Genomic DNA, 15661 nt, shown 5'->3' with positions numbered 1-15661 from the left:
CTAAATTGCCCCTTAGTGTCCAAAGATGCGCAGGTTAGGTGGATTGGCCATGCTAAATTGCCACTTAGTGTCCAAAGATGCGCAGGTTAGGTGGATTGGCCATGCTAAATCGCCCCTTAGTGTCCATGCTAAATTGCCCCTTAGTGTCCAAAGATGTGCAGGTTAGGTGGATTGGTCATGCTAAATTGCCCCTTAGTGTCCAAAGATGCGTGGTTTAGGTGGATTGGCCGTGCTAAATTGCCCCTTAGTGTCCAAAGATGCGCAGGTTAGGTGGATTGGCCATGCTAAATTGCCCCTTAGTGTCCAAAGATGTGCAGGTTAGGTGGATTGGCTATGCTAAATTGCCCCTTGGTGTCCAAAGATGTGCAGGTTAGGTGTCTGCGTGGGTTTCCTCCGGTTTCCTCCCACAGTCATAGAAATCATAGAAACCCTACAGTGCAGAAGGAGGCCATTCGGCCCATCGAGTCTGCACCGACCACAATCCCACCCAGGCCCTACCCCCACATATTTACCCGACTCTAAGGGGCAATTTTTAACCTGGCCAATCAACCTAACCCACACATCTTTGGACTGTGGGAGGAAACCGGAGCACCCGGAGGAAACCCACGCAGACACGAGGAGAATGTGCAAACTCCACACAGACAGTGACCCGAGCCGGGAATCGAACCCGGGACCCTGGAGCTGTGAAGCAGCAGTGCTAACCACTGTGCTACCGTGCCGTCCAAAGATGTACGCGTTAGGTTGATTGGCCAGGTTAAAAATTGCCCCTTAGAGTCCTGTGATGCGTAGGTTAGAGGGATTATTGGGTAAATATGTGGGGAAAGGGCCTGGGTGGGATTGTGGTCGGTGCAGACTCAATGGGCCGAATGGCCTCCTTCCGCACTGTAGGATTCTATGATTTCTATGAATCCCAATTGCCCGCGTTTGGCCCATATCCCTCTATACCCACCGTACCCTTGTAACTGTCTAAATGATTTTTAAAAGACAAAACTGTACCCGCCTCTACTACTACCTCTGGCAGCTCGTTCCAGACACTCACCACCCTCTGTGTGAAACAATTGCCCCTCTGGACCCTTTTGTATCTCACCCCTCTCACCTTAAACCTATGCCCTCTGGTTTTAGACTCCCCTACCTTTGGGAAAAGATATTGACTATCGAGCTGATCTATGCCCCTCATTATTTTATAGACCTCTATAAGATCACCCCTCAGCCTCCTACGCTCCAGAGAAAAAAGTCCCAGTCTATCCAGCCTCTCCTTATAACTCAATCCAACAAGTCCTGGTAGCATCCTAGTAAATCTTTTCTGCACTCTTTCTCGTTTAATAATATCCTTTCTATAATAGGGTGACCAGAACTGTACACAGTATTCCAAGTGTGGCCTTACCAATGTCTTGTACAACTTCAACAAGACGTCCCAACTCCTGTATTCAATGTTCTGACCGATGAAACCAAGCATGCTGAATGCCTTCTTCACCACTCTGTCCACCTGTGACTCCACTTTCAAGGAGCTATGAACATGTACCCCTGGTAACAATCGACTCACTCCTTAGCGAACGACCTCTCTTCTTCAAGTTAGCAGCTCACAGGTCAGCGGAGCAGACTGCATGATGGGAAGCACCCCCACCCCCACATGCACCCCTCCCCCAATGTCCCAGGCTACGGGGTCTCGGGGACTCAATTGACAACTCAGTTTCCAAGTTTGCTGACCACACCACCGTAGTGGGTCAGATCTCAAACAATGATGAGACAGAGTACAGGAATGAGAGAGAGAATCTGGTGAAGTTCCATTCAGGAAGCGTAAAGGAGAACACGCTCCTGTCTACATCAACGGGGACGAAGTAGAAAGGGTCGAGAGCTTCAAGTTTTTAGGCGGTCCAGATCACCAACAACCTGTCCTGGTCCCCCCATGCCGACACCATAGTTAAGAAAGCCCCACCAACGCCTCTACTTTCTCAGGAGACTAAGGAAATTTGGCATGTCAGCTACGACTCTCACCAACTTTTACAGATCATAGAAATCATAGAAAATAGAAATCATAGAAACCCTACAATGCAGAAGGAGGCCATTCGGCCCATTGAGTCTGCACCGACCACAATCCCACCCAGGCCCTACCCCCACGTATTTACCCGCTAATCCCTCTCACTTACGCATCTTAGGACTCTAAGGGGCAATTTTTAACCTGGCCAATCAACCTAACCCGCACATCTTTGGACTGTGGGAGGAAACCGGAGCACCCGGAGGAAACCCATGCAGACACGAGGAGAATGTGCAAACTCCACACAGACAGTGACCCGAGCCGGGAATTGAACAAGGGACCCTGGAGCTGTGAAGCAGCACCATAGAAAGCATTCTTTCTGGTTGTATCACAGCTTGGTCTGGCTCCTGCTCTGCCCAAGACCGCAAGAACATAGAACAGTACAGCACAGAACAGGCCCTTCGGCCCACGATGTTGTGCCGAGCTTTATCTGAAAAGAAACTACAAAAGGTCATGAATGTAGCCCAATCCATCACGCAAACCAGCCTCCCATCCATTGACTCTGTCTACACTTCCCGCTGCCTCGGGGAAAAGCAGCCAGCATAATTAAGGACCCCACTCATCCCCGGACATTCTCTCTTCCACCTTCTTCCGTCGGGAAAAAGATACAAAAGTCTGAGGTCACGTACCGACCGACTCAAGAACAGCTTCTTCCCTGCTGCTGTCAGACTTTTGAATGGACCTACCTCGCATTAAGTTGATCTTTCTCTACACCCTAGCTATGACTAGTTGACATATGATGATGCAGCTGTATAGAACGTTGGTTAGGCCACATTTGGAATACTGCGTCCAGTTCTGGTCGCCACACTACCAGAAGGACGTGGAGGCTTTGGAGAGAGTACAGAGAAGGTTTACCAGGATGTTGCCTGGTATGGAGGGTCTTAGTTATGAGGAGAGATTGGGTAAACTGGAGATGTTCTCCCTAGAAAGACGGAGGATGAGGGGTGACCTAATAGAGGTGTATAAAATTGTGAAGGGCATAGATAGGGTGAACAGTGGGAAGCTTTTTCCCAGGTCGGAGGTGACGAACACAAGGGGTCACGGGTTCAAGGTGAGGGGGGCAAGGTTCAACACAGATGTCAGGGGGACGTATTTTACACAGAGGGTGATGGGGGCCTGGAATGCACTGCCAAGCAAGGTGATTGAGGCGGACACACTGGGAACGTTTAAGACTTATCTAGATAGCCACATGAACAGACTGGGAATAGAGGGATACAAACGAATGGTCTAGTTGGGCACATGAGCAGCGCAGGCTTGGAGGGCCGAAGGGCCTGTTCCTGTGCTGTATTGTTCTTTGTTCTTCTTTGAATGTAACATTACATTCTGCACTCTCTCCTTTCCTTTGTCTGTATAGTGCGCAAGAAACAATACTTTTCACTGCATCCCAATACATGTGACAATAATAAATCAAATCCTTCTCCCCTCTGTAAACATAGAAACATAGAGGATAGGAGCAGGAGGAGGCCATTCGGCCCTTCAAGCCTGCTCCGCCATTCATCACCATCATGGCTGATCATCCAACTCAATAGCCTCATCCTGCTTTCCCCCCATAACCTTTGATCCCATTCGCCCCCAAGTGCTATATCCAGCCGTCTCTTGAATACATTCAATGTTTTGGCATCAACTACTTCCTGTGGTAATGAATTCCACAGGCTCACCGGGTGAAGAAATGTCTCCTCACCTCCGTCCTAAATGGTCTCCCCCGAATCCTCAGACTGTGACCCCCTGGTTCTGGACTCCCCCCACCATCGGGAACATCCTCCCTGCATCTACCCTGTCTGGTCCTGTTAGAATTTTATAAGTCTCTATGAGATTCTCCTCATTCGTCTGAACTCCAGTGAAAACAATCCTAACCTGGTCAATCTCTCCTCACACATCAGTCCCGCCATCCCCGGAATCAGCCTGGGAAACCTTCGCTGCACTCCCTCCAGAGCAAGAACATCCTTCCTCAGAAAAGGAGACCAAAACTGCACACAATACTCTCGGTGTGGCCTCACCAAGGCCCTGTATAATTGCAACAACACATCCCTGCTCCTGTACTCGAAACCTCTCGCAATGAAGGCCAACATGTCGTTTGCCTTCTTTACCCCCTGCTGCACCTGCACGCTTACCTTCAGCGACTGGTGCACAAGGACACCCAGGTCCCTCTGCACACTCCCCCCTCCCAATTTACAGCCATTCAGGTTGTAATCTGCCGCCTTGTTTTTGCTTCCAAACCTCACATTTATCCAAATTATACTGCATCTGCCATTGATTAGCCCACTCACCCAACCTGCCCAGATCATTCTGAAGGATCTCTGCATCCGGGTCACAGTTCACCCTCCCGCCCAACTTGGTATCATCTGCAAACTTTGAGATGTTACATTTTGTTCCCTCATTCAAATCATTAATATATATTGTGAATAGCTGGGGGTCCCAGCACCGATCCCTGTGGCACCCCACTAGTTACTGCCTGCCAATTTGAAAAGGACCCATTAATTCCTACTCTTTGTTTCCTCTCTGCCAACCAGTTTTCTATCCATCTCAATACACTTTCCCCAATCCATGCGCTTTAATCTTGCGCGATAATCTCTTTGTCAAACGCTTTCTGAAAGTCTAAATATACCACATCGACCAGTTCCCCCTTGTCAACTCCACTAGTTACATCTTCAAAGAATTCCAACAGGTTCGTCAAGCATGATTTCCCCCTTCATAAACCCACGCTGACTCTGTCTGATCCAGCCACTGCTTTCCAAATGCTCCGCTATAAAGTCCTTGACAGAGGGTAGCAGTGGAAGGGTGTGTTTCTGAATGGAGGGCTGTGACAAGTGGTGTTCCTCAGGGTTCAGTGCTGGGACCTTTGCTGCTTGTAATATAGAAACATAGAAAAACTACAGCACAAAACAGGCCCTTCAGCCCCACAAGTTGTGCCGAACACATCCCTACCTTCTAGACCTACCTATAACCCTCCATCCTATTAAGTCCCATGTACTCATTCAGGAGTCTCTTTAAAGACCCTATTGAGTTCGCCTCCACCACCACTGACGGCAGCCGATTCCACTCGCCCACCACCCTCTGTGTGAAAAACTTACCCCTAACATTTCCCCTGTACCTACCCCCCAACACCTTAAACCTGTGTCCTCTCGTAGCAGCCATTTCCACCCTGGGAAAAAGCCTCCGAGAGTCCACCCGATCTATGCCTCTCAACATCTTATATACCTCTATTAGGTCTCCTCTCATCCCAAGTCTCTCCAAGGAGAAAAGACCGAGCTCCCTCAGCCTATCCTCATAAGGCATGCCACTCAATCCAGGCAACATCCTTGTAAATCTCCTCTGCACCCTTTCAATCTTTTCCACATCCTTCCTGTAATGAGGCGACCAGAACTAAGCACAGTACTCCAAGTGGGGTCTGACGAGGGTCTTATTTAGCTGTATCATTATCCCCGGACTCCTAAACTCAATCCCTCGATTGATAAAGGCCAGCACACCATACGCCTTCTTAACCACCTCCTCCACCTGCGGGGCCGATTTCAGAGTCCTATGGACCTGGACCCCAAGGTCCTTCGGATCCTCTACAGTACGAAGAGTCTTTCCCTTTATATTGTACTCCTTCATCCCATTTGACCTGCCAAAATGGACCACTACACATTCATCTGGGTTGAAGTCCATCTGCCACTTCTCCGTCTTGCATCCTATCTATGTCCCTATAAATGATTTGGAGGAAAATGTAACTGGTTTGATGAGTAAGTTTGCGGACGACACAAGGGTTGGTGGATTTGCGGATAGCGATGAGGACCATCAGAGGATACAGCAGGATATAGATCAGTTGGAGACTTGGGCGGAGAGATGGCAGATGGAGTTTAATCCGGACAAATGTGAGGTAATGCATTTTGGAAGGTCTAATACAGATAGGAAATATACAGTAAATGGCAGAACCCTTAAGAGTATTGATAGGCAAAGGGATCTGGGTGTACAGGTACACAGGTCACTGAAAGTGGCAACGCAGGTGGAGAAGGTAGTCAAGAAGGCATACGGTATGCTTGCCTTCATCGGCCGGGGTATTGAGTTAAAAAATTGGCAAGTCATGTTGACGCTTTATAGAACCTTAGTTAGGCCGCATTTGGAATATAGTGTTCAATTCTGGTCGCCACACTACCAGAAGGATGTGGAGGCTTTGGAGAGGGTACAGAAAAGATTTACCAGGATATTGCCTGGCATGGAGGGCATTAGCTATGAGGAGAGGTTGGAGAAACTCGGTTTGTTCTCACTGGAACGACGGAGGTTGAGGGGGGCGACCTGATAGAAGTCTACAAGATTATGAGGGGCATGGACAGAGTGGATAGTCAGAAGCTTTTTCCCCAGGGTGGAAGAGTCAATTACTCGGGGGCACAGGTTTAAGGTGCGAGGGGCAAGGTTTAAAGGAGATGTACGAGGCAGGTTTTTTTACACAGAGGGTGGTGGGTGCCTGGAACTCGCTGCCGGGGGAGGGAGTGGAAGCGGATACGATAGTGATTTTTAAGGGGCATCTGGACAAATACATGAATAGGATGGGAATAGAGGGATACGGTCCCCGGAAGGGTAGGGGGGTTTTAGTTCAGTCGGGGCAGCATGGCTGGTGCAGGCTTGGAGGGCCGAAGGGCCTGTTCCTGTGCTGTAATTTTCTTTGTTCTTTGTTTATAATGGCTTCAAGAATTTCCCCACTACCGATGTTAAGTTTACTGGGTCTATAATTCCCGGTTTTCTCTCTACCTCCATTTTTGAATATTGGAGTGACATTCACTACCCTCCAATCCGCAGGGACTGTTCCAGAGTCTGTAGAACCCTGGAACATGACTTTGTACCACCATGTACTCTATGAATGGTATGCTCTATCTGTATAGCGCGCAAGAAACAATACTTTTCATTGCATCCCAGTACAAAGTGACAATAATAAATCAAATCAAATCCTTCTCCCCTATGTACTCTATGAACGGTATGCTTTGTCTGTATAGCGCGCAAGAAACAATACTTTTCACTGTATCCCAATACATGTGACAATAATAAATCAAATCCTTCTCCCCTATGTACTCTATGAACAGTATGCTTTGTCTGTATAGCGCGCAAGAAACAATACTTTTCACTGTATCCCAATACATGTGACAACAATAAATCAAATCCTTCTCCCCTATGTACTCTATGAATGGTATGCTTTGTCTGTCTAGCGCGCAAGAAACAATACTTTTCACTGTATCCCAATACATGTGACAACAATAAATCAAATCCTTCTCCCCTATGTACTCTATGAACGGTATGCTTTGTCTGTATAGCGCGCAAGAAACAATACTTTTCACTGTATCCCAATACATGTGACAATAATAAATCAAATCCTTCTCCCCTATGTACTCTATGAACAGTATGCTTTGTCTGTACAGCGCGCAAGAAACAATACTTTTCACTGTATCCCAGTACATGTGACAACAATAAATCAAATCCTTCTCCCCTATGTACTCTATGAATGGTATGCTTTGTCTGTCTAGCGCGCAAGAAACAATACTTTTCACTGTATCCCAGTACATGTGACAACAATAAATCAAATCAAATGCTGGGAGCTTCCCGAGATTGAAACAAGGCGAGAGAGAAAGAAATTAAAGACTCTTGTTAGCGGTTTAAATATTTAAAAAGTTTAATATCAAGTAGTTTGGCTCAATTGTGGCTGGGATGGTTGTCCCTGGTCGTAACTGGCAGAGATGGCACCCACACCCTCTCGGAGGGGGAAGAGGACGTGTCGATGTGGGGGCGGAGAGGGCGCATTCCGAATAACTTTTCGTTCCCCCCCCTCGCCGTCGCCCCCCGAATGAATCGGGCACGCGCCAAAAGTGTTGGCAACCGCCAGCGATTCGAATTCCAAAATGAACCCCACCTCGCTGAGATTGACCTCACCTCGGCCAGCCCCGCCCAAAATTCGCGCCAACCCCCCCCCCCCCCGCATCCAGGGTTGACACCATGGGGGTCAGGGGAGATTTTTGGGGTCGGAGAGAGAGAGAGAGAGAGAGGGAGGACGTGTCTCCTTTCCTTTGTGGTCTGTCGCTTTTCTTTCGCCTCGTGTCCAACCCTTGTTGCTCCCTCTGATGCCTTGCCTATATCTTGTGGCTTGTTGTCTTCGAGAGGGGGGCAGGGGAGAGGGGCTTTGAGGGGGGGTGGGGGGTGGTCTTTCTTCATGCCTCCTTTCACCTCAACCAATTGGCCATTCTCAATGTCAAAGGCCTTCCAATTCCACACCCCCCCCACACGCCAACCATCAACTCGCGAGTGGTTCCCCGTGGCAGGGTCTTTTGTTGGTCTTTATTTATTCATGGGACACGGGCGTCCCTGGCTGGGCCCAGCATTTATTGCCCATCCCTCGTTACCCCTTGGAGGGCAGTTGAGAGTCAACCACATTGGCTGTGGCTCTGGAGTGACATGTCGGCCAGACCGGGTAAGGACAGCAGATTTCCTTCCCTAAAGGGAACCAGATGGGTTTTTCCGACAATGGGTCATCAGTAGATTCTTAATTCCAGATATTTTTTTCATTGAATTCAAATTCCACCATCTGCCGTGGCGGGGATTCGAACCCGGGTCCCCCAGCTGGGTTTCTGGATTAATAGTCCAGCGATAATACCACTCGGCCCATCGCCTGCTTCGATGTCTGGTGGCAGAAGGCAAGACCGTATGAAGCCGGGACAGGAGGAGGCCATTCAGCCCCTCAGGCTTGCCCCACCATTCAATAGGATTGTGGCTGATCCGATTTACCTCACGCCCACTTTCCTGCCTTCGATTCCCTTCCTGATCAAAAATCTATCCATCTCAGCCTTAAATAACACAAGGTCTCCGGCCTCACAGCTCTCCATGGAAAGGAGCTCCAAAGGCTCTCACCCAACTGAGAGAAGCAATTCATAGAATCCCCACAGTGCAGGAGGAGGCCATTCTGCCCATCGAGCCTGCACTGACAACAATCCCACCCAGGCCCTATCCCCATAATCCCACATATTTACCCTGCTAATCCCCCTGACACTAAGGGGCAATTGTAACATAGCCAATCCACCTAACCTACACATCTTTGGACACTAAGGGGCAATTTAGCATGGCCAATCCACTTAACCTACACATGGCAGCATGGTAGCACAGTGGTTAGCACTGCTGCTTCACAGCTCCAGGGACCCGGGTTCGAATCCCGGCTCAGGTCACTGTCTGTGTGGAGTTTGCACATTCTCCTCGTGTCTGCGTGGGTTTCCTCCGGGTGCTCCGGTTTCCTCCCACAGTCCTAAGATGTGCGGGCTAGGTTGATTGGCCATGCTAAATTGCTCCTTAGTGTCTCGGGATGCATAGGTTAGAGGGGTTAGTGGGTAAATATGTAGGGATATGGGGGTAGGGTCTGGGTGGGATTGTGGTCGGTGCAGACTCGATGGGCCCAATGGCCTCTTTCTGCACTGTAGGGATTCTATGATTCTATCTTTGGGCACTAAGGGACAATTTAGCATGGCCAATCCACCTAACCCACACATCTTTGGGCACTAAGGGGCAATTTAGCATGGCCAATCCACCTAACCTACACATCTTTGGGCACTAAGGGACAATTTAGCATGGCCAATCCACCTAACCCACACATCTTTGGACACAAAGGGGCAATTCAGCATGGCCAATCCACCTAACTTACATGTCTTTGGACACTAAGGACCAATTTAGTATGGCCAATCCACCTAACCCACACATCTTTGGACACTAAGGGACAATTTAGCACGGCCAATCCACCCTAACTAGCACGTCTCTCGGACTGTGGGAAGAAACCAGAGTGCCTGGAGGAAACCCACGCCGACACGGGGGGAGGAGAATGTGCAGACTCCGCACAGACAGTGACCCGAGCTGGGAATCGAACCCGGGTCCCTGGCGCTGTGAGGCAGCAGTGCTAACCACTGTGCCGCCCCTCCTCATCTCAGTCTTAGATTTTCACCCCTTTATTCCGATACTCAGTCTGGAGTTCCAGTCCGCCTGGCAGATCCCCTACGGGGGGGTGGGGCGTGGGGAGGGGTTGTGATGGGGTCACCAGTTAGGTAACTGCTGATCAGAGGCTGAAGGGGGTTAGGGCCCTATGGGGGGTCAGGGGTCACAAAGGCGAGGGGGGAAGGGGGTTCCTGTGCAAAAGGAGCCACATGCCACCCGCCGGGAGCCACCATTTTGTTCAGAAGTCTCAACGCAGTTTACAGGCGATCCAGTAGCCACCCTTACCCTCCTTCCTGACTCTGGTTGCTAGGCTCTCCCTTTAAAGGTTCATGGGTCCCATCTCCTGGCTGGCTATTGGCCCACTGGGTGGGGGGGTGGTGGTCCCAGTCCAAGTTGGGGTTGGGGGGAGGGGGGGGGGGGGACGAGAGAAAGAGTGTCAGCTAGTAGTAGGAGGTGACAGCCTGGGTGAGTAGGCCTCAGGCCTCCTGTCCATCCCATCTCCTGGCTGGTTTTTGACCCACTGAGGGGGGAGGTTTCAACCCAAGTGGGGGGGGTGAAGGGGCAGTCAGTGAGGTGTTGTCAGAGGTGACAGCCTGGATGAGTAGGCCTCAGGCCTTCCGCCCACGAGGTAAGGGCCACCAGTTGACACGACGCTTGGTCAGGTTACGATAGCCTTTGTCCGCACTCAAATCAGGCGCTCCAATCTCCACGGTGGGGAGGGCAACATGTCCACAAACGGGCAGGGAAGTCTCTTCAGAGAAGAGCTGGTCTCTGGTTTCCGGGAGGGGCGGGGGAGCGTCCCCCACTCGTGAGCCAGCTGGAGTCCATATTAAACTTTCAACACCGGGAAAAATAAAACATCTCCCATTCCCAGTCAGAAGCCGCTCGCAAAAGAAGAGAAAACAAAAAAAAGATATCAAACTCTTGTCATCTTCAATATGAAGATTGGGATTAACCGAACAGTCAACTCTCGCCGGGGCGGGGGTGGGGGGCGTTGCTATGGCAGCGCCCACTCCTCCACCCTCCCCAATGGCACCGTGGCTTCCTCCTCCTGGTGCAGGCCGAGCCTTGGCAGGGGGGGGGGGGTGCAGACGTCCGACTCCTCCGTCCGCGGGGAGAGCGTCCGTAAAAATGTCCGCGCCCGCCAACCGCTTTCGGCCAATGGCGTCGCGCCGCGGGAAGGAAGGAGGGAGGCAGGCCGACGTCGTGGGTCACCGCCATCTTTCGAACGCCACCGCTTGGCAAAAGCAAAAGTCCCGCAGACGACCCAGGGTCAGCCCCGCGCCCCCGCCAACCTCGGGGGAGGGGGGGGTCGGTGGTCCCCACATGGCCTGCTGGGAGCATGGACGCCATGGAGGTCAAAGTTCAGCTGGGGGCTCCACTGGGAAGCAACAGTCTTGAGGTGGGAGTTGAAGCCGGAGTTTGGGGGTAGGGTGCAGTTTGGATGGGTGGGAGGAGGAGTTGAGATCCTGGGGTCCTCAAAAGTGCAAAGGGCAAAACATGGCGGCAAAGGCGACCCCCCAGGGACGCGGCGAGTCACGGACGCGGCGAGTCACGGGCGAGGCGGCCTTCTCGGAGGCTTTAGTGCGGTCCAGGAGATCCGAGAGAGACGGTCCGGATTCCGAGAGGCCGGCCAGTTCCTCCCCGTTTCCCAAGCCGATCACCCTATCCCACGCGGATCCCAGCTCAGTCAGTTGCGGACGGCATGGGGTGCCTTAACCTGTGTCATCATTGTCTGGATGCTGCCCAGAATCTTCTTCTGGTGCCCCGCGAGGGTCACACCAATCCGTAACAGGTCCCTGCAAAGAAACACCACCAACCATCAACTCAGAGTTCAGGGAAAAAATATCCTTCAGCAACGGGCGAGATACAAAGCTCCCTCTACACTGTCCCCCCATCAAACACTCCCAGGACAGGGACAGCACGGGGTTAGATACAGAGTAAAGCTCCCTCTACACTGTCCCCCCATCAAACACTCCCAGGACAGGTACAGCACGGGGTTAGATACAGAGTAAAGCTCCCTCTACACTGTCCCCCATCAAACACTCCCAGGACAGGGACAGCACGGGGTTAGATACAGAGTAAAGCTCCCTCTACACTGTCCCCCATCAAACACTCCCAGGACAGGTGCAGCACGGGGTTAGATACAGAGTAAAGCTCCCTCTGCACTGTCCCCCATCAAACACTCCCAGGACAGGTACAGCATGGGGTTAGATACAGAGTAAAGCTCCCTCTACACTGTCCCCATCAAACACTCCCAGGACAGGTACAGCACGAGGTTAGATACAGAGTAAAGCTCCCTCTACATTGTCCCCATCAAACACTCCCAGGACAGGTACAGCACGGGGTTAGATACAGAGTAAAGCTCCCTTTACACTGTCCCCTTCAAACACTCCCAGGACAGGTACAGCACGGGGTTAGATACAGAGTAAAGCTCCCTCTACACTGTCCCCCATCAAACACTCCCAGGACAGCTACAGCACGGGGTTAGATACAGAGTAAAGCTCCCTCTACACTGTCCCCTTCAAACACTCCCAGGACAGGTGCAGCACGGGGTTAGTTACAGAATAAAGCTCCCTTTACACTGCCCCCGGGGAATGAGAAGCTCGCGGCCCTGTCACCTCACACCGATCAGGCCTCGTTTTCGGACAAAGGAGCCACTTACTCTGCGGATATCTGGGTGACCAGGTCGAAGGTGGTGAAACCAGCGTTGATGAAGCTTTCCTCGTAGCGCCCCATCTTTATCGCTCGGAGCCACTCACCGATGTTGGAGAAGGCAATGTAGTGTGGAGCGCCCCGATCCAGCAGCGGCTGGGAGAGGCTGCATGGGGGGGACAGACAGGTGCTCACAGTTACACAGGGCAAGGTGCATTGGTGTAGCGCCCAACATAACCGCGACAGGCCCCCTCCACCCCCCCTCCCCCAACCGGGCGCTGCAGCCAGTGACGTAATCGCAACGTTCGGAATGGCAGCCAATTCACGCACAGCAAGATCCCACAGATAGGTCGGAAACAAGCGGCGAGGCTGTCGGGGCGCTGGGTGAGGGAGAAAGATTGACCCTGAGATGCCATCCTCCACCCTCTTTCCCCCCTCCCAGTCCCAGTCCCCCTCCCAGTCCCCTTCCCCCCTCCCACACCCCCCTCCCTTCCCCCCCTCCCGCTCCCCTTCTCCCGCTCCCCTTCCCCCGTCCCACTCCCCTTCCCCCCCCCTCCCTCCCCCCCTCCCACTCTCCTCCCCCCCCTCCCACTCCCCTTCCCCCCCCTCCCACTCCCCTTCCCCCCCTCCCACTCCCCTTCCCCCCTCCCACTCCCCTTCCTCCTCCCCCACTCCCACTCCCCTTCCCCACTCCCACTCCCCTTCCCCCACTCCCACTCCCCTTCCCCCACTCCACTCCCCTTCCCCCACTCCCACTCCCCTTCCCCCACTCCCACTCCCCTTCCCCCCTCCCAATCCCCTTCCCCCCCTCCCACTCCCCTTCCCCCTCCCCCCCCTCCCACTCCCCTTCCCCCACTCCCCTTCCCCCCCTCCCACTCCCCCCCTCCCACTCCCCCCCCTCCCCCCCTCCCACTCCCCCCCCTCCCACTCCCCCCCTCCCACTTCCCCCCCCTCCCACTCCCCTTCCCCCCTCCCACTCCCCTTCCCCCCCTCCCAATCCCCTTCCCCTTCCCCTTCCCCCCCTCCCACTCCCCTTCCCCCCTCCCACTCCCCTTCCCCCCTCCCACTCCCCTTCCCTCCCTCCCACTCCCCTTCCCCCCCCTCCCACTCCCCTTCCCCCCCCTCCCACTCCCCTTCCCCCCCCCTCCCACTCCCCTTCCCCCCCCTCCCACTCCCCTTCCCCCCCCCTCCCACTCCCCTTCCCCCCCCTCCCACTCCCCTTCCCCCCCCTCCCACTCCCCTTCCCCCCCCCTCCCCCCCCTCCCACTCCCCTTCCCCCCCCCTCCCACTCCCTTCCCCCCCCTCCCACTCCCCTTCCCCCCCTCCCACTCCCCTTCCCCCCCCCTCCCACTCCCCTTCCCCCCCCTCCCACTCCCCTTCCCCCCCCTCCCACTCCCCTTCCCCCCCTCCCTCTCCCCTTCCCCCCCCCTCCCACTCCCCTTCCCCCCCTCCCAATCCCCTTCCCCCCCTCCCAATCCCCTTCCCCCCCTCCCAATCCCCTTCCCCCCCTCCCACTCCCCTTCCCCCCTCCCACTCCCCTTCCCCCCTCCCACTCCCACTCCCCTTCCCCCCCTCCCACTCCCCTTCCCCCCTCCCACTCCCCCCCCTCCCCCTCCCACTCCCCCCCTCCCTCTCCCCTTCCCCCCCTCCCACTCCCCTTCCCCCCCCTCCCACTCCCCTTCCCCCCGCTCCCCCTCGCCCGCCCTCCATCCTCCCCCCTCCTGGCCAATCCACCTTCCCCGCACATCTTTGGACACTAAGGGGGTAATTTAGAATCTCCCGGTACAGACAGGGTTCGGCGATTCCAGACGTTTCAAGATGGCGGAACACGCCCTGGCAGGCGGAAGTGGATACTCACGCCCCGAGCTCCCTGGTCACAATCTTCAGGCTGGCCGGGTTGCGGATCAGCTTGTCCAGGGCGCTGACAATCTGCCCGAATCGCGGCCTGGCGTTGCGGTCCTTCTGCCAGCAGTCCAGCATCAGCTGGTGCAGGGAGGTGGGGCAGTCGACGGGCGGGGGCAGCCGGTAATCCTGCTCGATGGCGTTGATGACCTGTGGGCGCAGGGGAAGGAGGTGGAGACGATAACTCACCGCCGTGGCTTCTACCAAACTTACACACGCGCAAATAAACACAGGGGTTAGGAGGACAGGCCACTCTGCCCATCGAGCCTGCTCCACCATTCGGTACAACCGTGGCCCAGTGATTGTAACCTCAACCCCACATTCCCTCCTACACCAAGACCCCTCGCCCCCCCCAAGACCCCTCGCCCCCCCCAAGACCCCTCGCCCCCCCGCCCCCCCCAAGACCCCTCGCCCCCCCCCAAGACCCCTCCCCCCCCCCCAAGACCCCTCGCCCCCCCCCCCCAAGACCCCTCGCCCCCCCAAGACCCCTCGCACCCCCCAAGACCCCTCGCACCCCCCAAGACCCCTCGCCCCCCCCCAAGACCCCTCGCCCCCCCCCAAGACCCCTCGCCCCCCCCAAGACCCCTCGCCCCCCCCAAGACCCCTCGCACCCCCCAAGACCCCTCGCACCCCCCAAGACCCCTCGCACCCCCCAAGACCCCTCGCACCCCCCAAGACCCCTCGCACCCCCCAAGACCCCTCGCACCCCCCAAGACCCCTCGCACCCCCCAAGACCCCTCGCACCCCCCAAGACCCCTCGCACCCCCCAAGACCCCTCGCACCCCCCAAGACCCCTCGCACCCCCCAAGACCCCTCGCACCCCCCAAGACCCCTCGCACCCCCCAAGACCCCTCGCACCCCCCAAGACCCCTCGCACCCCCCAAGACCCCTCGCACCCCCCAAGACCCCTCGCACCCCCCAAGACCCCTCGCACCCCCAAGACCCCTCGCACCCCCCAAGACCCCTCGCCCCTCCCAAGACCCCTCGCCCCTCCCAAGACCCCTCGCCCCCCCAAGACCTCTCGCCCCCCCCAAGACCCCTCGCCCCCATCATTATTCAACAATCTATCTCGCTAACTCTACCCGTTATAAACCTACAACCGTGCGGCCAAATTCCCCTCCAACCCCCAGTTCC

The 15661-nt window shown here is 54.7% G+C and overlaps 1 protein-coding gene across 1 annotated transcript; it reads right to left on the bottom strand.

Moving 5' to 3' along the window:
- Positions 1-9308: 9308 nt before the first annotated feature.
- On the bottom strand, positions 9309-14677 carry LOC144490933 (ephrin type-B receptor 4-like; the record flags this gene model as incomplete). Its single annotated transcript, XM_078208614.1, has 3 exons — positions 9309-11769; positions 12636-12791; positions 14484-14677. Coding segments are annotated over 3 exons (459 nt in total), but the record flags the coding sequence as incomplete, so codon positions are not given.
- Positions 14678-15661: the final 984 nt, after the last annotated feature.

This window comes from Mustelus asterias, unplaced genomic scaffold, assembly GCF_964213995.1.
Source record: "Mustelus asterias unplaced genomic scaffold, sMusAst1.hap1.1 HAP1_SCAFFOLD_4061, whole genome shotgun sequence".
NCBI classification, from domain to species: Eukaryota; Metazoa; Chordata; class Chondrichthyes; order Carcharhiniformes; family Triakidae; genus Mustelus; species Mustelus asterias.
Note: the sequence above shows the minus strand (reverse complement) of the source record. Positions and strands in the feature narration are given on the sequence as shown.